This window comes from Varanus komodoensis, unplaced genomic scaffold (genome assembly GCF_004798865.1).
Source record: "Varanus komodoensis strain SLA01 unplaced genomic scaffold, ASM479886v1 scaffold23, whole genome shotgun sequence".
Classification (NCBI taxonomy): domain Eukaryota; kingdom Metazoa; phylum Chordata; class Lepidosauria; order Squamata; family Varanidae; genus Varanus; species Varanus komodoensis.
In genome coordinates this window covers 12,434,998-12,462,323 of record NW_025335627.1, presented here as the reverse complement: position 1 = coordinate 12,462,323, position 27,326 = coordinate 12,434,998, and the positions used below count along the sequence as shown (strand labels likewise).

At 42.7% G+C, this 27,326-nt stretch overlaps 1 protein-coding gene across 8 annotated transcripts in view; it reads right to left on the bottom strand.

Annotated features, from left to right (window-relative positions):
* Positions 1-6,392: 6,392 nt before the first annotated feature.
* Positions 6,393-27,326, bottom strand: part of MREG (melanoregulin) — a 40,680-nt gene continuing 19,746 nt past the window's right edge. For all 8 annotated transcript variants that reach the window (XM_044431700.1, XM_044431704.1, XM_044431707.1 and 5 more), the window contains 3 exons: positions 11,646-11,736; positions 9,708-9,871; positions 6,393-8,163 (listed from right to left, as the gene is read on the bottom strand). In XM_044431700.1, the coding sequence (XP_044287635.1) occupies positions 8,032-8,163; positions 9,708-9,871; positions 11,646-11,736 (387 nt within the window). In that variant the 3' untranslated portion in view covers positions 6,393-8,031. The remainder of the gene's footprint in view (positions 8,164-9,707; positions 9,872-11,645; positions 11,737-27,326) is intronic.

Below are 27,326 nucleotides of genomic sequence, written 5' to 3'. Positions count from 1 at the left end.
GGGGTGCCAGTGTGACTGTTTGGATCACTCAGGTGAAATAGGTTGCAGAGTTGATCTGGTGTCTGGAAAGGTGCATCTCAAAAACAGGTAAATTAAGAAGGAAAAAAAGCTTTTGCATTTCTTCACAGAAGCTGGTTGTAGGCAGTGGCAGAGAGACCCACATTAGTTTGGAGAGAAACCTCAAGATGTAAAGTCTATGTCCTTTTTTAAGTCTCTTTAGCACAGTCCCAAGAAGAAAATGTTTTCAGTTGTTGAAATCAATCCAGCCAATGCCAAAATGCACACAAAGAAACCCTTTGCTGAACTTGTGTTGCACAAACTATTGCTTACCTAATCTGAAGAAAAATGTGCTTTCGAACGGACTTGATGATAAGAACACGGTTTTACACAATTTCTTATTACAGAGATGGTCCTCTCCCACATAGAAACATAGAAACAGAGCAAGTCAGAAGGGGCCTCCCGGGCCATCTAGTATGACCCCCGGCTCCAGCTGGCTCCGCTCATGACATGCCCACCATGTGCATGTCCCGCCTATCTTTGAACACCCTCACCAAAGGGGCCTCAACGACCTCTCGTGGAAGCCCATTCCATACCCTCGGGGTTCAGGAAGTGCTTCCTGGCATCTAAATGGAATCTTGGTTCCCTGAGCTTCGTTCCATTGGAGCGCATCCTGCCTTTCTCCACAGGGGAGGTCTCTACCCATCTCCGTGTGACACCCACTCACATGCCTGTATGTCGCCAATATATCCCCTCTGAGTCTCCTCTTCTCCAGGCTGAAGAGACCCAGTTCCCTCAGTTTCGCCTCATACGGCATCCCCTGCAAACCGGCCACCAACCTTGTGGCCCTACACTGCACTGACTCTAACCTGGCTATATCCTTCCTGTAACAAGGGGCCCAGAACTGAGCACAATACTCCAGTTGCGGGCACACCAGAGTCGCACAGAGCGGTAGCAACACCTCTCTTGATCTAGAAGCCACACCTCTGGCCATGCAATCAAGGGTGGTGTTTGCCCTCTTGGCCATCGCATCACACCACTGACTCACGTTTAGCCCGCAGTCAACCAGCACCCAGAGGTTCCCTTCACAAGCGCTGCTCTCCAGCCCCCTGTCCCCTAACCTATACTCATGACACCTATTCCTATGCCCCAAGTGCAAGACCTTGCACTTATCCACGTTGAACGTCATCCTCTTGTTTCCTGCCCACTTCCTGTTTCCTGCCCACTTCCATAGTCTGTCCAAATCCTTTTGGATCTGGAGTACCTGCTCCTCAGTTGTGGTCACTGCTCCAGTTTTAGTATCATCTGCGAATTTGATCAGCAGACTGTTCACTTCTCCTTCCATGTCATTGATGAAAAGATTAAACAGGGTCAGCCCTAGGACAAAGCCCTGGGGGACCCGCTTGTCACTGGCTGCCATCCCGATAATTCCCCACTAATGGTTACCCTCTGCTTTCGGTCAATCAACCATGCCCTAATCCATGGTTTCAGTTTCTCCACCAGGATATCATGGGGCACTTTGTCAAAGGCCTTGCTGAAATCCAGGTATACCACATCCACTGCATCCTGTCCATCTACCCACCTCGAAACCTTGTCATAGAATTCCACAAGGTTTGTTTGGCAGGACCTGTTTTTGCGGAAGCCGTGTTGTGTGGCTGCCAGCCTCCCTTCCCTATCTAGCATCACTAGATCTGACGTAAGGTTAAGTGGTCTGTAATTCCCCATGTCCCTTTTGCTACCCTTTTGTCTATTTGCCCCAGTACCCATTTCCTATGGAGGTTCCTCTTTCGTCTAATCCCTCTAACCACCTCCTTTCACATCCATGACGGAGCTCTCCTCCGCTTCCCCACCTTACTGACTAGAGGAATCATCAAGGCTTGCGCCTCCAAAACCTCCCTTTTGAGTGCTATCCATCCCTCCTCAACTCGCTTGCCTTCCAGTACCCTATCCCAGGAGACTTTGCCCAGTCTGGCCTTCAGCTGGCCAAAGTTGGCCCTCTTGAAGTCCCAGCTTCTAGTGCTCGACCTACTGCACGTCCCCATTACCCTGATCTCAAAGCAAAGGATGAAGTGATGACTCGCATCCAGAGCTCCCCTAATCTGTACTCCATCTATCAGCTCCTCTCTATTAGTCTTTCCCTTCCTGTCCTTTCTAAAAAGATGATACCTTTCTATGTTCACATTCCAGTCTTGCCTTTCATCCCACCAAGTTTCCGTGATCCCCACCAGGTCATACCCCCCTATTCCCAGGAGAGCTTCAAGCTCTTCCTGCTTATTACCCATGCTCCTAGCATTGGTGTACATGCACCTCAACTCCTCCCACCGCTTCCTTCCCTTGGAGTTCCCAGCCTCCTCCTTCCTCCCATCCTCCCTGATACCTGGCCCCTCTCTGTAGGAGTCCTGTCAGTCCCTGCTGTGCCTCTAAAACCCTGCTCCCCAAGCCCTGATCCTCTCCCCACACTTGTCCAGTCCAGACACATACATAGATAAAAAATGCACCAACCCATTGTGAGTACAAACAAACCTGAACTCGCATACATTTCAACAAACAATCAATGCTTGAACACTTAGATGAACACGAGTGCTTATGTTCATGAAAAGATTTTTTTTTTTTTTTTTTTTTGGAAGAGAACTTGCCATTTTGGCTGCCCACATCCTTGGGCTGGCAACTGGGCTCAGTCCCCAACAAACATTAGACTACTGTAAGGGAAATTTTCTTTTAGCACCATCAACAATAACGATCATCATCCCCTGCTTTAATGTTGATATAAAACACATCCCACAGATTCTTTTCCTTGTAAATTTTTGGGCCTGATCAAAAATATTTGGCAACATTGCAAAAAGGAAAAAGAAAACAAACTTCTTGTTGAACTCAAAGTAGCTTCACTGATTTGAAAAGAAATCCTCCCACTGCATGCACATGTGCGCACACACATACACACCCCCAGAGTTTCATCCATTCCCTCCCAACCATTCAGCTGTAGCATGGTAGTAACAAGATGGTATATTCAGAACTGAGAACATGTTTATCCATGTTGCATAGGAAAATGAAGGTTATTGGAGAGGGAAAACGCTTGATGGCTGACACAATTGACACATGCTCACAACATTGCTTTTAGAAGGTTTTCCTTCCTTAAAAGAACTTCCCCTAGCTCCTCCTCATTGTGGATGCTTAAGGGTCTTTGTTTTAACCCAAGCCTTCCCAGGCAGAATTTTTCCTGAGACAATAAAAGCTTTGAACACTCAAAGAACCTCAAATGCCTTGCCTCAGTTATAGAACCTCTTTTATATATATTTTTAGACACCAAGATTTCTTTTGAGTTTTCTAGATATTCCAAGACTTCTTTTGAGAACTAGTGAAAGCCTTCCCTCAACCTGTGGCTGAAAGCAGAGCTGCTCCAACCTCCCAAAGTGCTTTGAACTCTGCACATGCTCAGAGGCTTTGTGTGTGCTGCTCCTTCTTGCCAGAGAATCCCCCTTTCTTCCATAGTTTCCAGCACAGATTTCCCTGAATTCAGTTGGCCAGACCAAATCCAGAGAAGAGGCTGCAGTTAAATAACGGCGTGCTCTTAGCAAGGTGGACCATCCCTCTCTTGTTCATTTGTTTTTTCTTTTCTTTACCCCAAAAGTTACACATTTCTTCAATTTTTTTTTTTTTTTTTAGAAAAAGTACCCAATCACCATTTACTAAAACTCTTAGAATGCTCACTCACACCAAGCACCCCTTGAATCAAGGAATTCCTGTCAAATGCACACTCTCATTCTCACATGGCACACACACAAAATCCAGAAAAAAATCTTTTTGCCTTCCACTCTAACTCCACTTTCCAAACAGTTGCAAGTTGAACAGGAGAAGAAAAACTAGCCAATTTGGGCAAAAATATATTTATTAATGGTTAACTACAATCTATCTTCCCCTGATTTTATACTCTCCCCTGTTGAACTCCAGCCTGCTACGGCTCAGGCTAATTGCTGAACACAACCACTCAAATTTTCAACACTTTACCAGCAAATGTCCCCAGAATGTAAAAGAAAAACGCTTTCCTCTCTCTCTGGAAATCTACGCCCAATCCCCTCACTGGGGGAGCGTGACCACTGCGGCCAGTCCTTGCATGGGGGGGGGGGGTCTTCTTCCACGCACTGCCTCTTTATCAACATTCTTTTGCCTTCCCTTTTTCCTCTCCAAAGCAAGCAGTTATACAAAAAGCAAATGGCGTTTGTTAGGCTGACCAAGCTCCTGTGCAAGCGGCTGTTTACAAAAGCAAATAGCGTTAGTTAAGCTAAAAGCAAGTAACATTAGTTAAGCTAATCAGGCTCCTTCAGTTTCCCCAGCACCAGTGGGAGGACGAGACTGGCATTGCAACCCCCCCACCCCCGCAATATTATATTAGAATCAGCTGATAAATGGCCTCTCCTTTGGGAGAGAGTCTTTGCCCAAGCAGGGCAGCTCTGAGGGGCTGAGGCCAAGCAGGTCTGGGCCTGGTCAGTTCCTACATGAGAGAGACCCTGGAGACCATCTTGTGCACCATCTTGCATTGCAGACTGAAAGAAAAGTGTGTATAAATGCCCTGTACTTCAGACTGAAAGGGGCTCACCACACCTTCCCCAAGTAGTGGACCACTGCTTAGTCAGGGCCTTGGGAGCCATGTATGATTAAACAGGGTGCCAATATTTCCACAATTAAAATGGTTCTGGGAAGAATTTCTATCACACCAAAAATAGTTTCCGTCTACAAACTGAAACACAACAGTGCTGCACAACAGATCTACTTTTGCAAAATAGACTTACATGCATACTAGGGAAGAGGCTCCACTGAACACCATAGGTCTTGCTTCTGAATACAAAATGCACTGTAAGTCTCATAAAATATGAAAAATAATATGAAAGGGCCAGGGAATGTTACGTCTTCCACAGTGGCTCAGTCTAATTAGAGAAGTCCTGTCTTGCCAACCTTTTGAGTTCTTTGAGAGTGTCAATAAACATACAGACAGAAGTGATTTGATCAACATTGTTCATTTGGGTTCCCAAAAGGCTTTTCAGAGAGTCCATCACCAAAGAATCCTGAACAAACTTAGCAGTCATGGAATAAGAAGAAAAGTCCTCTCATAGCTCAGTAACTGGTTAAAGAAAACAGAGAGTGGGGATTAATGGCAATTTTTCCTGATTGAGGGAGGTAATCAATAGGGCCCCACAGGGATCTGTATTAGGACCAATGCTTTTCATCTTATTCATAAATGTTCTGGAATTAGGAGTATGCAGTGATGTGGCCACATTTGCTGACCTCTTTAGGGCTAGTGGGGAGCTCCAAAGGGATCTCTCCAAGCTGGGAGGAGGGGTGTCCAAATGGCAAGCACAGTTCAATCTAAGCTAGTATAAAGTAATGGATTCTGTGTCAAAAAAAAAAGTTCAAGTATAGGCAAATGAGATGTTGGGGTTCTGCTCGACAGTTTGATGAAAATGTCAACTCAGTGTGCAACTGCTGTGAAAAAGGGAAACTTGATGTTAAGCAGAATTAGGAAAGCCATTGAAAAAACTGCCAAGGAGGGACGTGCAAGAAATCCACCTGCTGGATTCACTGGTTTCGACTTCCCAGTCCATGCCTGCTTTGCAGAGGCCCGGGGTCCAAGTCCCCGGTGCGTGCACAGAGGGCTCCTGCCAGGAATCAAAGTCCACGTGCTGCACAAGCAGCGCCCCTCTTCCATGCCCTCCACCAGCAGTGCCAGCAGCGAGCAAGGAAGGCCACTGGCTGCCGGGAGCAGCAGCTGGGGAGCCCACCCACTGCACTCCTTTCCCACACAAGCTGCCAAGGAAAGGTTACAACAGCTGAAATTATTTACCTCAGGAGAAATGCCAGACATGGTAGAGGTATAGAGGATTATGCTCAAAGAGGATCATGCCATTTTTCTTCCTCTGTCATAGTAAAAACATAATAAGTAGAATACGGGTGGGAGATTTTGGACGGGTAAAAAGAAAGCGTATCTTCATGCTGCACACAGCTGAACGATGGAATTCGCTTCCATGAGATATGATGATGGCCACCAGTCTGGACACCTTAAGGGGGATTGGACAAATTCCTGGAGGGAACAGCTGTTGATGGCTACTGGTCCTGATAGCCACACGCGGCTTCCGGCATCAGAGGCAGTGTGCCTGCTTGCACCAGCTGCTAGGGAACTTGGGCAGGAGGGTGCTGCTGCTCTCACATCCTGCCTTTGGGGCCCTGTGGGGAGCTAGTTAGCCCAGTGGGGGCGAGATGGACCAGTGGTCCGATCCAGCACAGCTCTTCTTCAGTTCTTAGAGAAAAGCTGGAAACATATCATGCCTCATGTTCTCAGAGTCTCACATGCACTGCTCTCTTTCAGTGTGAATCCAGAAATAACACATTCTTCAGAAAACGGGTGGGGAAAGAATAATCACATAGAAGACTTTTATTTATTAATTTAAGGTACCAATGTAAATAATTGATACACAACATTTTTTAGGAAAAGTGACAAAACACACTCACAGCTCAACAAGAAAAGTATATGAACATCACTCATATAAGTACTAAAAAAGTCTCTTGTTTTGTTCACTGTGTCGCATCCACAAAAATCAAATACCATTTGGTGAGAGAAGCAGGCTTTTTGCTTTTAAAAAAGGTGATGAGCCATCAGCATATCTGTCGTTTAAAATTATTGCTAATTGCCAGACAAAAAACAGCAAGATACTATACAGGCAATATTAAAACATCTTATATCATTTGTTTTCGTATCATTCGCAAACACAGTGTAAGTTTCTGTAAAGTAGCGCACATTTGTTTAAACAGTTACATGAAAATAGAAACGCCAAACATTTTGTGCCTCTCAGTGACTGAATGCTTAGGGCCAAAATAAGCATTTCTTTATCTACCAGGTATGTCTTTTTTCATGTTTAATTGACAGCAGCCCTAGAGACCACAGTCCAAGCTGGGACCTTTTCCCTATTATGGGTCCCATCCAGATTAAGGGCCTGGCATATACTCTAGCATAAAAAGGGGAGGGGGAAGGCATTGCTGTTAGAAATGGATTTAAATTAATGTCTGTTTTGGCCCCAAATTTCATCAAACTTTAAGCAGACAGGAATGTTCAAGTTCAAAATGTAATCAAAATAGTCAGGGGAGCAGAGGAAGCACCTACACTCAGTTATCAGGCCTAAGATAATTTCTAGAGTGTTTTCCTATAAAAGAGGGCTATATTTGCTTTCCAGTACAATATCTGAAAATAGATACTTACACAAAAATCTTTCACAGTGGAACAGTGGAACATGCTTGTTGGGACTGATCAATACGAAATAGCTATGGAAGATTGTTTTACGTCTTTAAGCAAAGTCTCATCTGCAAAGAACTGAATTTGATGTTCTGTTTCATCACCTGCCAAAAATACTGCTTAAGACAGCAACCAGATTTAGATGATACACTGTAGCTTATGGTGGGTTACTTAACCCACAATGAACTGTGGCACCAGCAGGTGCCAGATTGCATGTGCAAACCCAACGTAGGGGTTGTCATGTTGTGCAAACCCGGCAAGTGCAGGTTATATCTGGTCTAAACAACCCTTGCAAAACTCTAAACTGGATCACGGGTGATACAAATCCAGATAGCCCATGCTTGCCAGGTGTACATAGTATGACAACCATGCTGTGTTTACACAGTATGATATTTGCATATGCAAAATGGTGGCCATACACACTGCACCTTCTCTGTGGGTGAAGAACCCGTGGCAGGCTGCTGTATCGTGCAGTCAGCCCCCGTATAAGATTCTTTTGCTGCTGGGAACTAATTTTTGCTATATTGATAGCAACAACATTGTTGTAAAGAACATGAGTCACCCAATATTACAAGAAACATAGAATCTCGATTGCATAGATGGGCAACGGAGAATTTGCTGGCACAACATACCCTACATAAGGAAGAACTTGATGAAATGGTAGAAGCCAATTTGTTTACCCTTGATCAAAATGTCACTTAAATACAAACATGGGGAATAGCCATGGGGGATCGTTGTACGGAGATAACGGTACTTTATGACAGAGCAGAATTACACTGGGCCATTTTCTGATTGTCTTCTTCTTTCACTGAACAGATTCTTTTTGGATACGTTATGCTGGCGATTCGAAAGAATTCATCAGCAGCATCGAGAGCAATGAGACGATCCTGCACAAGAGAAAAAGCTACAGAATTGTAACGGCCAAAAGGATACGCAGAGGCCACTGTCAACAGTGTCTTCTATGGCTTTCATAACAAAAACACCTCACCCCTCTCTTCATCGCTACACTTCCATAACAAAATGAGCTTGCAGTACTGTCAAGTTCAGTGCCCCAGGCAGCGCAGGTGCGCCACTTCCATTACTGACAGGCAGGCACGGAGGGGACCCACAATGAGCAGGACTGGTGGCAGCCAGACAAGCCCTGCTAGGCTTCTGGCAACACACTGCAATGCACTTGTGACTGGTTCAAGTTCTTTGTTCTGCTGCATGCAAGTGTCCATTTAAATGTATTGTTTTACGGACATTATGAACTTTATCTGTCCTTTTCACTTGTAAATTTTGTGAACCCTCATGAGGTTTTTCATGAAAGACAGTACAGAAAAACTTCAAACAAACAATCTTCTGTACTGCGAATGCAAGGGTTGGGTATTTTAATAAATACTGATTCATGAGGGCAAGACTGTATGCACTCTTGGAGAGAAAGTTCTACCTCAGAATAAATGATACTAGCATGGCATAATGGTTGGATGGTTGGGCCAGAACGTGGGAGACCCAGGTTCAAGTGCCCACTCAGCTGTGAAGCTCAGTGGGTGAGTCACAGACCCTCAGCCTAATCTGCCTAACAGGGTTTCTGTGCAGATAAAATGGAGAGGATGCTTTGGGTTCTTTGCAGGAGAAGAACAGGTATAAACATAATAAATACAATAAATAAATATACTAACAGTTAGCATACATTTGCTTATGTATGTATATTCACTTATTCATCTTTTAAAACAGCAGTTTTCAGCAACATTTATAATTTTTTGGACTGGGTTTGGAAAGATGTATGTTGAGGCAAGTGGCAAAATGAAACAGCCCACATGAGAAGCCAGCACCATGCAAGTGAAAGTCTGTTCATGTGCCAAGACTTTCTCTGCCCCGCTGTGGCTCCCCTGTGCCTCCTGGAAATCTGCTCCAGAAAATCTCCCAACTTTCCAAAGCTGATTGCGAGCACACACAAGAACGGGAGGAAAGAGGGATCACCCAACACCCCAGTTCTGTTGACAGCAGCAGCTCCACCAGTGAGAGTACCAAGGATGTCACCCTCATTTTCTGGCTACTGGAAGCTATGAACAGTGACCCTCCCTATGGCTTCCTAGCCTTTAAACAGTAAATTGTTCACACACTTCTAGGGTGTTCTGTACAACCAAAAGGACAAGAAATCTAAATTTCCAAAAGAAAGGCTGACTTAAGCAGAATATTTTGCTAGATGCCCAATGGACAGGAAACTTGTAAAATACACAGGCCTGACCAAGTCATAGTTTTTATCCTAATTTAACAGAAATTAAACCAACATAGTCCCATTGTCCAACTGAATTTCACGTTTTGGTTTGGCTTGGCTTTTTGTTCATTTGATTTAAATGCTGAACGTGACATTGGGTGCCTCTTCTGAGAGCAGTCTCATGAATGCATGCTTGAAAGCAATCATGGAAAGAGAGATGTAGAGACTTACCACCACAAAGAGGTACCTCTCTGAAAGCTCCCAGCTTCTTGGGAAAATAGTAGTCTCTTCAGACAGCTTTAAGAGGATCTCACGGGCTTTGCTCATATTCTGGGAGTCACTAATAATGCTTCGTTTGGTCACTGATAACAGTGTATCTGCTTCCTTCTGAAAACCTAAGGCAGAAGAATTTGGAGTCCCATCTTAACCAATACTCCACTCTTGGAGAACATTAGATTTAGGACATACTGCTGCAGAAGGGACCAACATTCCCTAATGTTAGGCAAAATTTCACTCAGACGTGGGGTAAAGCAAGAGGTGCAAAGAGTGAAATGTCTCGTCATTGCACAGAATTCGGAAAATCTATTTCTTCTTTCATGTTTATCAGATGTTTCTCTCCACACTACCATAGCTGCTCTTACAAAGACAGGCTTAAGGAATTTTTGAAAGGCTTAATGAAAGCCGTTTGGTGGGAATAAGAACCATTTCAGAGCATGTGGAAGTATCCCTCAGTAGCACTTGGAATTCCGGGTAACTTACTGGTCCTACAGACTGGGCAGGTTCACACTTGGAGGACCAGGATGGGGGCAGCTCAGTATCCGCCACACACTACCTGGGCTTGAGGCAAGCCATGCGCAGACCGCGGCATCGCCACTGCACACTACTGCTTCAAGCTCCGAGTGGGCTCGGGGAGGGGGAGTGCTGGCACCAGCAGTGGAAGCACGGGGTTGCATTGTGCTTCCCAAGCAGCTTGCTGGTTCTTGGGCTTGCCCCCACCCATGGGCTGGGTTGCCTGTGGAGGGCCAAGCAAACCCCACAACAAGCAATTGCATGTCCAGGTGGCTTGGAAACTGAAAGGACAGGGAAACTGCTTCGTTTGTTATTACAGCAGTGATGTGCAAATGGGCTCGGGCTGGTCTGCAGAGGCAGCTCTTGTGTGCTTGCGATCCTCACTCAAGGAAATCTGTGGCCACTGGATTGCCACCCACTGGGGCCTTGCCCAAGTTTCCAGCCATTTCTGCGGCTTTAGTTTTAGAGCAAAGCAAGTCTGGCATATTCCTACATGGCTGCATTACTGCTACAGAAGTGTTAGACATACTCTAATATATTCTTCCAATTCCACAGCACCATGTTGTGTTGTGTAATGGGACACAGAGGAAGGCAGGAAGAGGTGTCAGGCACACCTCATGAAAAAGGACCTTATTTCTCCTCTGCACAAAATGAACAAACAAACCTTGGCAAAGCACTGGGTTAAATCATGCAGAGAAGCCCTTAGTTTTCAGGTGCTGCAACATTCCCTTTTTCAACTACAGCAATCTCTCTTGATCTACACTTTTTCATGTCACAATTTTATCTGTAATGTATCTAGTGTCAGGCCACTAAACCTAAATGAGAATATCACCCTTCCTTCTGAACTCTCCCCAACCCTGAAATATGAAATGGGATCCCAGCTTTACTGGGCCAACACCGTATGATTTTTTTTTTTTTTTTTTGAAAAGTACAAGAATGGCTTGTACAAGAGCATCAAAGCACCATGTGATGAAGGGACACCAGTGAAGACTCTTCCTTGATCACAGAGACTCCCCCCTGCATCCGCTCATTCATCTTCTCTGCCAAACAAACAAGGTCTTCTCAACCAGCCGCACAGCTGCCGCAAGTGGAAACCCTGCCTTCTCTCCTCCTAGGCATAGGACTCTCCTACACTTTGGCATCTGTTGCTTCCTTGCATCAGGAAGCGATCTGGGGAAAAGCCCAAAACATACACGTTTTGTTCTTCCTCCAGTTGCCATTGGCCCTGAGCAGCAGAAGTCCAAAACATCAGGAGGGTGCCAGGGTGGGTGCTTCACTCCTGCATTGCAGATGACCTCTTTCAAGTTGATTCCTTACACAGTAATCTAGTGACTTATTTAAATTCATGTGAATAGAAGCAAATGCAACTTAAACGCTTACCCAAATCTTCCAAAATGTGTTTCCATCTACTTCTCACCTCCCTTCGCATCTGACGTAAGGTATAGATGTCATAGTTCAGTTTTTGCCATTCCTGAAAAGAAAGAGATCCACTGCCTTCACTCCTGAATGTGTTTGTAATCGTCATAGATCAGGAGACGTTTCCTTTATTAAAAGATGTAGCAATGTACTCCATTCAGGAGCCCCGCATGTCCCAAAGCTGCTTAGTTTGCCCCACAGGCACTCGTGTGAGGACCTTTTGAATTCCAATGGTGTCGCAGACTATGCAACTTCCCCACTAGAGGGCACAATAAAATCACAAGGCAAGCCAAACACCAGAACAGTCATTTAAAAGCATAACGACTATTCATAAAAACACTAATCTATTTTAGCTGACATTCAGTTTTAAGAAAATAGCAACAGATTAAAGGATTAATATAAAAATTGTATCATACACACTGTTCTCCTTAAAGTTCCTAAAATGTCTTCTAAACTTGGTGTGGATACTGAATGGCTGAAAAGCCTATGTATGTATCATATTTAAACCTTAAACATAGCTTGGCATTTTTCATTCTGCTAAGAATTGCATTGTCTGCTCTCTAAATGTGTGGCTTGTGCAAACCTTAACAGAGTAGCCACATGTCTGCACACAGGCTTGTGTTATCTCAGACAATCTGATGTGCCTCTGCAGCCAGTCAACACCCACCTCAGTTACACATACGAGGCAGAAGGTAACCACAGGGGAAAACATGTGCTGTTCATGCAGCAAAAGCTAGCCAGCAGTCTTATTCAAGACCCCCAGGAACGTTTAAAAAGGTTAACAAAGTCCAATTACAAAGCGTCACGTTGAGTTTTGTTCAGTAACCCTAAGATCAGAAGCTGGCATGCACTGGAACTCTTCCCTGCTGTTTTCTGCATCTTGGCCAAGATCCAGTGGCCTCCATTAATGCTCCATCATGCAAACTTTGCGAATGGAATGAATGAACTGGAAAGTAAAAGGTGATTACCAAATACATGATTGGTATAAAGAAGTCTGGAATATAGCTAAGTTAACTTGCAATATTAAGTGGGAAAAAGGTTTGATAAGTAAAAATAATTTTGAAGATATTTGGAAACCATTTATTGGATATGTTTTAATAAAGGGAAAGGAAGGTGTGCCACCACAAGATTCAATGTAGTTCTGGAAGTGGAGTGGGAATGGAGCAACCTGAATGAATACATGATTTTGCACTAAGTAGCATGTATCTGCTGGTCCTGGTGGAGGTGGCACTGTTATTATTGCATTGTTTGAATATGTTTACCATTACTATATTATTTGTATTGTTTTATTTTTGTGTCAAATATGAGTTCTGTTTTTGTTATTTTTAAAAAAATTGAGCTAGGCATAATGCAACCAAAGAGAGAGAGAATGGAATGAATTTGTAGCTGTTTGTTGCTTTCCATCAGCTGGAGATCTCCAGCCTAACTGAGGAGAACCAAGCCACTGTAAGGAAACCTCGCAAGTACAGGAACACTTCCTTCCATGGGTACACACTGTTTGAAGCAATCTTTTCTCTGGCTTTCCTTACCTCCAACATGACTGACTTACTCCTTTCAGAGGTCTGCTGCCAGAATTCTCCATCTTGCTAGTTGCAATTTAAAACCTATCTTCTGTTTCATGATCCACATGTTGTCTGGCTTAAACTTCTTTGTGCATACGTATTAAAAGGCTCTTAATAGTTCTCTCTGCTTTCCTTTCCACCAGTGGCACTCTTCCAGACTTCCTGTCTCCCTTTCCACTTAAAACTACACATAAACTCTCTCCCCCGCACACATCTGCACCACCTTCTCCATCTGCAAGTGAACCCTCCAGGCCAGGGGCTTCTGGAGGCTACTGGGCACACTCAGTTCTTTTCCAGATGGTTCTTTGGGTAGAACTTTCCTCCTTTTCATGCATAAACTACCACAGCCTACCCCAATGGTGACCCCTCCACTGGTTTTGGACTGCAATTCCCATAGTTCCCAGCCAGCACAGCCAGGAGGAATTTTCAGCAAAACACGCCGGGAGCTCCACCCATTTTCCATTTTTTGTTTCTACATTTTGCCCACATTTTGTGGAAAAAGGACATGCCTGCTTTTCACCATGTTCTTCCTCTACCCCGTCTTACTATGGCAAACCTCAGTGGCTCATTCTGGTTACAGCCTCGTTGGCATTCATCACTTAAGTTTTCTGGAACCTGAAAAAGGATCACACTTCTTATGCCACATTTTCATGAATCTGGTCTCTAGAATCCATAAAATCTTACGTCATAAGAAATGTGTTCCTTTTTAAGGGAACAGAAGCCTATGAAAAATTAGCATGGCTACCCTTTTCAAAAGAGTTACAATGGAAGGCTCCACTTCAAAGTGTCCTTGGATCTGGAAAGCTTAAGATGTCATAATATTGGGGTTCAGTAGAAGAAACATGTAAAAAATACTCTACAGGAAAGCACACATCTATTTATAATATCTGATTGTTTTGTATTAGAAAGCAGACACTTTTTGTTCAAAGTTTGATTAGTAAATAATGGGCATCCTCTTCCTTGTTCTGCCAAAAGTACAAAATACCAAGAGGGAGGGAGGGAGGGAGGGGGAGAGAGAGAGAGAGAGAGAGAATTGAAACTTTATTCAGGACTGAATATTGAAGACAGCGGGAGAGGACAGACTGAAAGTCAACACTCTTGGGTGTATTCCAAAAATGCTACACTGTCTTTATCTGGGACACTGCTGCTACAAGCACTAAAGAGGTCCCATTTCTATGGGAGAGGCCAGAGCTATCAGCTGAGTCCAGAACAGAGGCAGGAAGTCCCATTCCACTAGGGCAGCTTTCCCCAGAATTCACAACAGTCAGCTTCCCCACTAAGAACAAAGCAAAACAAAAGCAATTAGAATGACTGATTTGGCAAAACATCATATTAAAAAAAAAAAAACAAAAACTGCATGAGTATCTCTTGGGTACAGTTGGTTTCACTTCTCTAATCTATACTCTTAGCCTAATGGTCTTATTTTCAAACGTACTACTACAGCGGGGATCATGAAGAAGTGTTCTTAAAACTTGTATATGCCTGCCAGAAAACTTTAACTAGGGTCTCTTTTTTACATTAGAGGTTTTGCTGTACTTGGGAGTCAGACTGCAAATAGATAAAGTCAGAGGGAGAAGGCAGGTGAAAAAAACACATGTGACACCTAAAAGTGAATTATTTTCTTTTGGCATAAACTACTAAGAACTGAATAATAATCAGATTAATATTACATTACAACACATTTATCCCCACCCTATTTCCTCTTGCAAGGATCCCAGAATAGCATACATGATCCTCTGCTCCTTCTCCATTTTATCCTCACCACAACAACCCTGTGAGGTGGGTTAGGGGAGAGTGAGTGACTGGCCCCAAAGTCACCCATTAAGCTTCATGAGGGGAATTGAATCCAGGTCTTCCTAAGTCCCAGTCCAGGACTCCAACCACTACACCACATGGATGCATGAAGGGGCATTCCCATATAATAATTCTCACTTATACCCTCATGCACACTGGATATGGGATACAGTAGTATACTGTATACTATATCGATATTATATACTGATAGTAAACAGCAGGGGATTAAAGATGTTGAAATGCAGTAAGAAACAGTAGATCTATAGGGCACATTTGTGTGTATGGGAACCTAAGTCTCTGTGCAAGGATCTAATTAAAACATTTATAAGTCACCTGGACCTAAGAGAGTGTTCTGTAGGACAGGTTGCAGATTTCAAAGGTTAAAATAAAAATAAAAACATAGCAGAAAAACAGCTGAACAGTACTAATACAGACTTGTTTTTTGGTTTTTTAAGCAGAAAACAACTACCTGCCCCCAAAAGGGGAGGGGGGCGGGGGAATCTGACAAGGCTGATTCAAGAACTTATGCTGCCTAAAGTGGAACAAAGGGTGCCCGGATTGAGGTGCACGGCTGCTAAAGCTTATCAAGTCCTGCAGGCAGGGAAAGGGGTAAAAACTGGCACACAACTGGCCAGTTCCACCTGTTGTCCCCACTTATTTGTTTGAAGAAGTAACTTTAGCAAATCAATCAAATGGAGGGTTTGGGAATAATGAAAGAGAGCCTGAGTTGGGAGAAATGGGGAAATTCTACCCAGTCTGTCACACCCTCTCAGCAGATGGAACATGTCTGGATGTGTGCACTCCACCCATGAAAGCACCATACCCTTTGGCGCGTGGTGAGGCGATAGCAATTCTGCTTACGGTGCAAAAGTAAAGACTGCATAGTGCTAGAAGATGCCCACATTTGGAAGGTCCTTGAGTCAGTGACCAATCTTCCTCTTCCCAGGATAGATGATGGGGGGGCGGGGGGGTCAGTGCTACTACTGCTGCAGAAAATAGCTTATGCTACTACAGCTGAAGCAGGTCAGCAGAATTGGGATGCCCAGTTCACCACAGCAATCAAACACAGATTTCTAAACAAACAAACAAAAAAAAGCTTTATAGTATGATCCTTAATATTAACCTAACAAAAAGCCAGTCCATTTAAAAAAGTTCAGTGGGACATCAATCACACATAAAGACAGTTTACAAAGCCATAAAAAGGAGAAAAATAGAGATGCAAATACAGGTTTGTTATCAGCTGCCTGCATCCTATCTGATAGCATATAGCATGGCACCAAGATCCCCAGAAGTTACACTATAAAAAGCATCTCACTCATTACTTACTGCAATTATCTCCTCGGACCCAGGATAGGTTCTCGGATGGTTTCTTATCCACTCACTGAACTGGCCTGCTCAGCTGCTACCAGAATCAGCACGTGGAAGAGCTCAGTTCAGTGCACAATGCAGTGGGAGCACTAGGTACGAGGGGCGTTCAATGTATTCTCGGTATTGGGTTGATTTGCTATTGATGTGGGTAATTTAATTATTTCATTAGCTAATGACACTATCTGAGGGTATACATGCAAGATTTCAGTTAAGTGTGATCATTAGTTCCCTAGGAATCCTCAGTGAAAGATGACCATGACGACTGCTGTGACAATGCTGAAGAAAATCGAGCACCGCACTGTGATTAAGTTCCTTACAAAACAAGGAAAAAGTCAAAAAAACATTCAAAAGAGGCGATGGCTGTTTACCAGGACTCTGCACCTTCATTATCTACTGTTCAAAAGTGGTCAAATGAACTTAAAAGGGGCAGAGAAAGCATTGAAGACAACCATCGCTTGGGCGGGCCGGTTACTACCACTACGAAAGAAAATGTGAAAAAAATTGAGAAACTTGTATTGGAAGATGCCCGAATAAAAATCAAAATGTAAGCAGAGATGACAAACCTTTCCGTTGGTACCATATTTACTATTTTTCATGACCATCTTAACCTTTCAAAGGTCTGTGCAAGATGGGTGCCACGAATGCTCATGGCGCCTCAGAAACAAGTGCGAGTCGAGTGCTGCAGGGAGTTTTTAGAGCTCTGTGGTGAAGATCCATCAAGTATTTTCGACTGGATTGTTTCTGGAGATGAAACTTGGGTTCATCACTATGATCCTGAAAGTAAGCAGGAGTCCATGCAGTGGCATAAAAAAGGTGCTGACCCTCTGAAGAAATTCAAAGTCACTCCATCGGCCGGAAAAATCATGGCCCCAGTGTTTTGGGACTCAAAGGGAATTTTATTGATCGAGTACACAAAAAAGGTGAAACCATAAACGCAGCATCTTACGCAACCACTCTGTGTAATTTAAGAGAAGCAATTAAAGAAAAAAGGTAGGAAAACTGACCGCAGGTGTGTTGCTTCTTCACGACAGCGCGCCCGTTCACACGGCACAGGTTTCGAAGGCTGCTATGTGAGACTGTGGTTTCGAAGAAATAAACCACCCACCCTATAGCCCAGACCTGGCCCCCAGTGACTACTACCTATTCCCAAATTTAAAAAAAAGATCTTTGTGGAAAGCGATTTTCCGACGATGAAGAGCTCAAGGCGGCAATTAACGCACATTTTTTAGACAAGGAGGAAGAATATTTTTTATAGGGAACTGAAAAGTTAATTTCTAGATGTAATAAGTGTATTGACGTTATGGGGGATTACATTGAAAAATAAAAATTATTTCAATTTATTATTCCTTTTTCTTCATGCTGATACAGAGAATACATTGAATGCTCCTTGTATGCTGCCATTTAACACACAGATACGTAGGAATGCACACACACGAACTGGAGTCACCTGGATCCAGTTCTAACCAGGAAGATAGTGCCACTGATATCAGTAAGCCAGTTATTTTTCTTTTCCCCAGTGACTTTGGTAGGATTGTAGCCTTGGTTTCCACCACATCCAGCCCTAAGGCTAAGCTCCATTTGAGAAAGGGCAATTTGTACAGCGATCTCTTGTGCTTAATGCCACAGGTATAATGGCAAAAGCAGTATGAAATCCTACAGCTTAATAGAAGAATTAGCTCTGAAAACCTGAAATCACTGCACTGTGTGCTTAGTTCTCCCTTGCACAAGACATACATGTCCAGAGAAACATCCTATTCACAGCAATTGGACACCTGCTATAAATAATTCCAAATACAACTGGGAAAATATTGTATTCCAATATAATGGGATCCTGTTTACTTACCATGCCTCAGATGACCAGTGATACATATGAAAACACTTTTTTGCACAGTTATTTTAAAACTAATATTGGGTGCGATCCACAGAGTGGATGTTGTTAAAACAAGGTGATTTAAATGAAGTTGCCCACTTACACTTTTTTGGATATTTCTTCATCAAAGATGCAACTCTGACTAAGAAATCATACTACTTAACAACTAAATAAATATTCCTGACACACTTGCATTCATCCAAACTGGCTTTGCATTTCTTTGCTCCAGACCAGCACACAGGAGAATTTGAGTTTTGCAGCTCAATCCTACACATGTCTCCTCAGAAAGAAGTGCCATCGAACTCAGCGAATAGTTAACTGTGGTAGGATTAGACCCAAAGCATACGTGGGCACATGCAAGATACTTTTGTCTTCTTTCTCTTTCTAGTACTGCTCCTTTCCCTTTCACTCTGCCTTGGCTCAGCCTTGCCCTCAAAATGGACTAAATGAATATGAAAAGTCCACGAATGGCAGGTCAAAACAAAGTTTGATAGTGACTGGGTAGACTAGAACAGTTTTATTTTCATCAGGCGAAAGTGAAATTTTAGGTAGAGGATAAATATTCATATTTGAGCAATGATCAGATTGGTTCTTTGTGTAGGTAAGAATGGCTCCTTTCATTAAATGCATCTGGAAAAGAAGTTGATTCAATGTAGATATTAACTGTATGGCTAGCACATTTATAGCCAGATTATTTAATGTCAACCTAGTTATTATTTAAGAGAAACTTAGTATTTATATTTCTTAAAATACGAAAAATTAATTTATATCATTCAAAGCCCATTTTTGTTGTATTTTTCTTTGGAAATCAAAATGATGACCCACTGTGCTATACTGTTTCTTTGTCTTAACAAGCTCCCTCTGCTGTGCTTGGCTCAGTTCCACTCCGACAAAAGAACAGAACAAACAAGAGTCCTCTGCACTCTGCCTTTGACTCTGCACATGAGGCTTTCGTCAGAGAAGCAGAAACCAAAAGCTCAGGACGTTTACAAAGCCAGAGCTGGTATGTAGCCTAGAGAGAGCCATTTTCATGAGAGGAAAACCAAAAATGAATTTGTGAGCATGACAGAGCCATTATTTCATTTTATGAGGCTGTAAGTACATGCTGAGCAAGTTTATAATAAGATGTAATTGCAACCATGCTATTTTTAAAACAAGTGAAAAATCTAGTATTTTATTTATGACTTTTAAAAAGTAAAAACAGGTTTAAATAAAAAATTCAAATCAATTATTTTTCTTTTTAAAATATAAATAAATTTCAAAATCATTGATTTTCATCCACCCAGCATGCACATAGGTTGAACAGCTAACCTGCTCAGTGCAACTACTTCTTGTACACCACATTCCTTTTTCTTTCACAGAAAGATCTGCAGAACTTTTTTTTTAAATACCTGGGAGTTGTAATTCAGTTCCACAGGAACTGTCAACTGTAAGTACTTTAACATGCAATTACAACACACAAAAGTATGAGAGGGCCAGAACATGTCTTCTCCAGGATTCCAGGAGGGAGAGGGGCAGAGTAATCCTACGGCCCCGAGATGGCACCTGGGGCATCAGAGGTTGCTGCAGAGCTCCACATCCCGTTTCCTCTTCACAGAAGTCTATGGCAACTCTTCTTTCCAAGGTTGCAAGTGCAACCTTAGAAGATGATGGGGAAGGAAGATTGATAAACAGGATCCTGAACAGGATAAACAGGCTCCCACCACCACACACAGGAAGCAAGCCTACAGTCAGCTGAAAAGTTTGGGGTGTGGGGGCAGTTCGTCAGGTTTGTGGCCTTTTAAAAGCAACTTTACCTTTTAAAGGTAAACCGGTTCTTAATTATTTACTTGCTAAAAATGACAGGGAGAGGTTCTCAAACTTTATTCTACAGTTCTCAAGATGCCTTTTAATTAATCCCAAGTATCTTCTACTGCCCATTAAAAGTGTAAAGTGGCAGGCAATGTAGAAAACCTCTTTCTGAAACCCTGAAAAACAGTTCCATCTAGTGTAAAGCAGCTTCCTTTCCTCAGTGAAAAAAAAAAAAATGGGTGGGAAAACAAAAATTGGGAAGAGGCCTTCTATTTGCTGGGTCTCTGATAGTGAGAAACATTTCTGAAACTAGTCAGAAGCCATGTAGTAGTCACATCAGGACCAAGCAAGAAACTATATAAGCTTATCTGTAAGCTATCCAGGGAGGTTATGGAAACTCCTTCCTTGGTTTCCAAGAGAAAGCTTAAACACAACATTTAGAATATCTATCTTATTGTACGTTCTGGTTAAGCCTTAATGATTTGGAAGAGAGGTTCAATGAGACTCCTTCAAAGCTAGTTCATGATGCTGTGTTCACAAGGAGACATTGATCCATCTCAACTCCAAATGTTCAATTATTCCAATATGTATTCTAATTCCTACAAGACTTTTAGTTCAATGAACTTAGCTAAGATTTAAAAAGGGCTTCCTGTTAAATGCAAGTCCGATTAACACAAGGCTTAAACAAACATCATGCCAAGAGGCTGCACATTAAGCGTTCGCAAAACATTCTATCCCTCTCTCATTAGATGGCTGGTTTCTTTGTGCTGCAGGACTAACATTCCATGAGAGAAGCTTGATTAATCCCTGGAATTCATCATGTAGGTCTCTTGTGAAATGTACTGCTGGCTTCTGACATAATTCTCTCAGTAATGAGGACACCAATTTGGGATATTTTTCAAAGATGGTTTGGATATGCTTTCCTTTTTCCTGTGATTACCTGGTACACAGTTTATGTACCATGAGTGAAAGAAAAACTCCACTTCTGCTTAAGCTGTGACCAATCCACATGAGTCCATCAAAACTAAAATCTTTGCATGATTTTAATCTGGTATAATCAACAGATGGTATAAAGCGCTTTGCACACTGAAAATTACAGTTTGATCTGTGGCACACTTTAAAGCCGGATTTTTTTTAAAACAAATTACTTTAAACAGTTGGCTGTTGTTCATTTCAAGTAAAATCCCAGCATCCATAATAAGAAAGCAAAATTCTTGCAATCAGTTTGTTCTGAAAGAACAAGCTATATAAACGGCACAGTGAACCAAGTAGAAACAGATTCAAGACTGCACAGGAGAATGGGGATACCTTCCTCATGGTATAGGAGGAGCCAAGCTGAGATGCAAATGTAGAAATAAAAAGCATATGGAGACAGAATTCTCTTTCACTCTGTAAGTCTTGGAACACAGTGACCTGCGGTCACAGTGCCTAATTCACTTATGCACAAACTTCAGCTCCCCAAATCCTTGGCCAAGAAAATCCATGTACTATCAATAAACATACATTTGTAGATAAAGAAAAGCTCCTGGCTGTTTAAAGGTTACTCTAAGCTAGTTCTTATACCCCTATGCTCAACACTTTTTCTAAAACTAAAGGACTTAAAAATAATAGCTTAACTCTGGCCTAGCTTCCACTAATATACTGCAGCAGCAGGCATTCAGGTGGCCTCCAAATGCCTGGACTAACTCCCATAATTGCTTCCTATTGGCCAATGCTGACAGGAATCAGAATCTCCTTTATCTAGAAGGCACCAGGTGGCCCATGTCTGCTCCACCTCAGACAACAGGAAGGGGCTCACATAATGGAAAAGTTCCTTGGGTGTGCACACACTCCTACATAATAACAGCCAGCATTCCAGGGACCACAACTAAGTGGAGGGGCTGATTTTGTGAGGGGTAGCATTTACTCATGCAAGTCCCTGCCTGTAGTTGAGGTGTTACAGCCCAGACTCAATTTTACCACCTCAGGGAAGCCTAAGTGGCTGTAAACAAACTGTCTCTGAAGGAGGTTAACTCAGGTCACAAACTCTCACATTTGCTCCTTTCCCACTGCACTTTGCTGTTAAAAGAGCCTCTGTTTCTAAGCAGTGAGTGCATGCGTATGTTTGAATTAGTCATACTGAATTACTTTTCCTATTATTCTAGAGTGAGAATTTATATTATTATATCCGCATACCACCCAATAGCCAAAAATGCTCTCTAGGTAGTTTACAGAATTAAAAGAAAACAACAACAACAAAACACTAACAACTAAATCAATAAACCATTAAAACGAACAGAAGAGCAACAGATTAACAATTAAGCTGTGTAAGAGGCACAACAGCAGACAAAAATACAATACAATGTTAACATCAAGATGAAAACCTTTCAATTTCTAAAATACCAGGTGAATAAATAGGCTTTCTCCAGGTGCCTCAAGGGAAAAAGAGTAGGCACTCTTCCTGTGTCCTTGTAGCACCATCTTACTCCCACATCAGAACCAGTGTCTGATCAGGGTCTCTCCCACCATGACTTATCAATGAGCAAGCCTGCACCTGCTGCTCATTCTGCTGCGTAATCTCTGAAATGTGGGAGTAAACAGGTCACAAAAATATTCTTTACAATCTTAATTTAAGACATTAGATTTGTGTTGATCCTCTTCTAACCAATTTCCTCTTAAATGTGGTCAGGGAGGTTGAGAGTGTCAGAGAAGCTGAAGGTGATGCCACCAGGAGGCCAGAGTCCCTCAACGGCTGGTCTTCTGGCAGGGTCACCCAAGGAGGAAAGGTCAAAGCAGAGACACCAGACTAAGGTGCGCCCACCCTCTTTGGGTGCAGTGGTCCCATCAGCAGAAGAGACCGGATCTCTCTCATGGGGATGGGAGCGGAGGAGCCTGGAGGGCAGCTCCTGGGCAGCAGCTGTAGTTGAAGGAGACATTGGCTGAGGGTCTTCCAGAGACAATGGCATTGATGCTCAAGCTAACCCTGCCCAGTACAGCACAGGAGGCAATGGCAAACCGCTTCGGCATTTGTCACACTTTGAAAACCCTGTGATGAAACAATCCAAAATGAAACACGTGATAGTGCTAGAAGATGAGACTTCCAGGTCAGAAGTCACTCAACCAGCTACTGGGGAAGAGCAAAGGATGAGTACAAATGACACTGCCAGGAATGAGACAAATAGAGCAAAGCTGAAATGAAGTCTAGTGGCCAAGGAAATGGGAAACTGCACAGCAAGAAATGGAAGAGCAGGCTCTTCATTCTAATGGATGCAAGGACACTGTACAAAAGGCAAGAAAAAAACTGGACCATGCCACAAAATCAGCACGAGTTGCAAACTTACAAGCTGCCCCTTGACAGCTTGGGTGGAAACCAGATTCAGAAAGTTAGTTTTTTTTCAGAGGCTTGGCAAAATTATTCCATGCAATCTTACAGGAACAGCAGCAAGAAAAATTTGCAGGGTCGGTTTCCTTTGAAACCAAGAGGGCTTATTCTGCCTGCCAGCAGAAGTCTGTTAGAGGTACACAGTGGGAAGGCTGAGCACCCTCGCCTCCAGTTACCAGAAGCATGACACTCTGCTTCCTAATGCACGTTATTAACTGATTGGTGTTCCTGCTGTGATGGGGATATGTTATTCTTTTATGGTTTTATAGATGATATTTTAATTTGATCATGTAGTTTATGCTTTGTCAAAGGTTTTTCTTATTCTACAAACTGTCCAGAGAGCCATGAGGCTAGTGCAACGGTATACAAAAATGTTAAATAAATTTCCTCCAGCCACTGCATCTTGGCTTGTACATATGTGCAGCTTCCATACCACGTATGTTCCACCTTCCTTTTAATTCTTTTTAACAGGGTTAATTAAGGGGTGTGAATGTGCACAGATCTTGCAGCTGACTGTGTCCCTATCTACAATTCCCGATTAGCCTTCTCCAAAGCCCATTTCTGAAGGAAGCCTGAGTATGACAACTAGTTGTCAAAACACCATTCTTTCATAACTGGGGTCACTCACACTGGATACTTGGGGAAGGGTAGAAAAGGGTGAGGATGTCAAGAACACTCAGGTCCAAACCAGAAAAGCAAAAGACCTCATTGGTAAGGGGTAATCTCCAGGAGGAGGAGATGGGAAACATGGAAATAAAATGTGCCACTTGCAGAAGGAGAGGTGGTTGGTATGGGAGAAGAGCAGCTAGTGACAGCCACCGCTCAGTGTGGCCTGTGTGAGCTCTGCAAGAGAAGCAAGGGTTTTCTGCTGCTCTTGCCAAGTGGCACGTACAGGGATGGTTGATCCCCTGGGATAGGATGACAACCTGTAGTGGGTAAAGCAAGCTCTAGAACCATCCATGGGTTGTCAGGGTGGCTTGGGGCCTGGGAAATGGCCCAGGTTTGGAAGACATGGCAGCCCACTGCAGCTGTTACCACAATGGGCTCTACTGACCTTCTGCTGTGCAAACCCAGACTCTGTATCACCCTGGCTACAGTTAATTTTGCTGGGCACCCACATTATTGGAGTGATAGAGATTTAAAGCTGAAAGAATCTCACTCAGTGAAATATCCACTGCAGCAGTGAAATATGCTACAGAATTAGCCATAAAGATTGTTCTGCACTACCAAACTGATGGCATAATCTCAAATCCACTAGCCACTGTAGGGAGACTGGTGCTAAAATGCTCCCAGCTGCAGATACATTTGGAGAGCAAGAATGGAACAGCAGCACTAAGAGGATTAAGTCCAGTCACATGCCGTTATAGCTCTTAATTAAAACCTTTGTTTTTCATAGAAGGCGGAGTCCTCTTTAGGAAAAGTGAGGAGATGCAATTTTGTCAGATGGCAAGACATTTCAGGTCTGTGCTTGCTCTTCCTGTCTACCCTCTCACTCAGCTTTGAGCAACTCTAGCCACACGCTCACTCTTCTTTAGACTTTTGCTTTCCAGATCAGTCACTAATTGGGGAACGTCCCAGTCTCACTCCTTCATTGCACAGAAGGATTTACTTGATTACAATGACACTATCATATGGTGACAAGAAGGATTATGGAGCCATTTCTGGAAACAGGAAATAAGGTTTTGTAGCTTGTTCCAGGAGCAACTCTGCAAACATGTTGCTGCTTTAGTTTCTTGACTTCATTCAGTTATCATGGCTGCCTTTAATTCTATCCCTTGGAAGCATTTGTGGAATAAATTGCAAGTCCTGGGTATTGATGCACAGCTACTAAATTATTCTGAGTTTATACTCTCAGAAATCTTTAAGAATTAAAAGGAGGATGCAATGGACAACCATCCAACGTCAGATACAAAAGTGTGAGACAAGGATTTAACTTGCTCTTCTTTTTCATTTATTTTAAATGAAATTGAGTTCCTTAAAAGCAACATTTCTCAGTTAAGGCAGTTGTAATAAGATTTCGATCCTCCTCTATGTAGATGATGCTATTCTAATTTCATATATCCATATTATTTGGACAATTTAGCCTATACTGTCAGAATGAAGAGTTTCCCACCAATGATGATAAAATTAAATAATACTATTTTAAACTCAACAGTCAAACAAGTCCATAACTGAGTATGGGATGGGATAAGCTTAGAACAAGTTTCTGTCTTTCAGTATTTCCAGATTGTTCTCCATCAATCAAGTGCATGATCTTTGAAAGTACTTTCTTGGGTGATAGAAATACAATAATACATTGTGTTCTACCTTGCAAAAGGGTGTCCATTGATTCAAGCTATCTTAGAACTTTGTATGGTCAGGATTCTCCCTCAATTACCTTACTGAACCTTTTAAGGGTTAATCTAGACTTGCTAGAATGGGCTTAAAACAAACATATATTTAAACCCTTTTCAATTCCAGTCCCACAGGAGCACAGAATCATAGAACACTGGAGTTGGAAGGAGACAGTAAAGCCATTGTGCCCAACTGCCTGCTCAGTGCAGGACTCCAAGTCAGCGTGTCGTTAACAGATGTCTGCCCAGCTGCATCTTGGAGGTGTCCAGTGTGAAACAGCCCACAAACTTCTGGAGTATTTCATTCTATTGTCACAGTGTTCTAACAGTGAGGAGGTTTTTCTTGACGTTCAACCAGAACCTGCATTCCTGTAATGTAAGCCTATTCATCATGTTGTAAGCCGCCCCGAGGTTTCGGCAAGGGGCGGCATAGAAATGTTATAATAATAATAATAATAATAATAATAATAATAATAATAATAATAATAATATGTGCCCTTGCAGTCTAGCTTGATCAAGAAGAGATCCTGACCCTCCTCCGTGTGACATTTCAAATATCTGAAAAGTGCTATCTTATCTCTCCTCAGTCTTCTCTTTCCAAGGCTAAACAAGCCCAATTCTTTCCCCCTTACTGGGCTTTGTTCCCAGCCCCTGGATCATCCTAGTTGCCCCCCTACCCTGAACCCTTTCCCTCCCTGAAAGAACTCTGCATCTTTCTTAAACTATGGTACCTAAAGTAAAGTACTCAAGATGGGGCTTAACCACAGGTGAGTAGAGAGGAACTAGTACTTAACATGATCTGGAAGTGATACTACTACTAACACAGCCTAAAATAGCATTTGCCCTTTTTGCAGCCACTTCAGAGCAGTGACTCATATTCAGCTTGTGAATTACAAAGATCCTTCTTACCGATAATATTGTTGAACCAAGTATCCCCCTTCTTGTAACTGCACAGTTAGTTTCATTTTCCTAGTTATAGAACTTGGCATTTGTCCCTGTTAAATTTCATTCTGTTGTTTCCAGCCTAGCACTCCAAACTACCAGGATAACTTTAAATTTTGTATCTGTGTTCAAGGGTATCAGCTATCCTATCCAGTTTGTGCCATCTACAAATCTAATAAGTATTCCCTGCACCTCCTCATCTAAATCATTCATAAAAATTTTGAAAAGCAGTGGGCCCAGGACTGAACTTTGGAGTATACCACTTGTGACCTCTCCCCAGTTTGAGAAGGTGCCTTTGATGAGCATTCTTTGAGTCTGATTCTGTAGCCAACTGTGGACCCACCTGATAATCATTCCATCTAGCTCACTTTTAGCTAGTCAAGCTTTGCTGAAGTCAAGATAGATTATGCCCATAGCAATCCCACAGTCCACCAGAGAGGTTACCCGATCAAAAACTGAAATCAGATTAGTCTGGCAGGATTTGGAAAATTCATGTCGGCTTATAGTAATCATGGCATTGCTTCCAAAGTGAATGCAGACTAACTACAGTACTTTATAATCTGCCCCAGATTTTTTTCCCATCTCTCTCTCTCTCTCTCTCTCTCTCTCTCTCTCTCTCTCTCT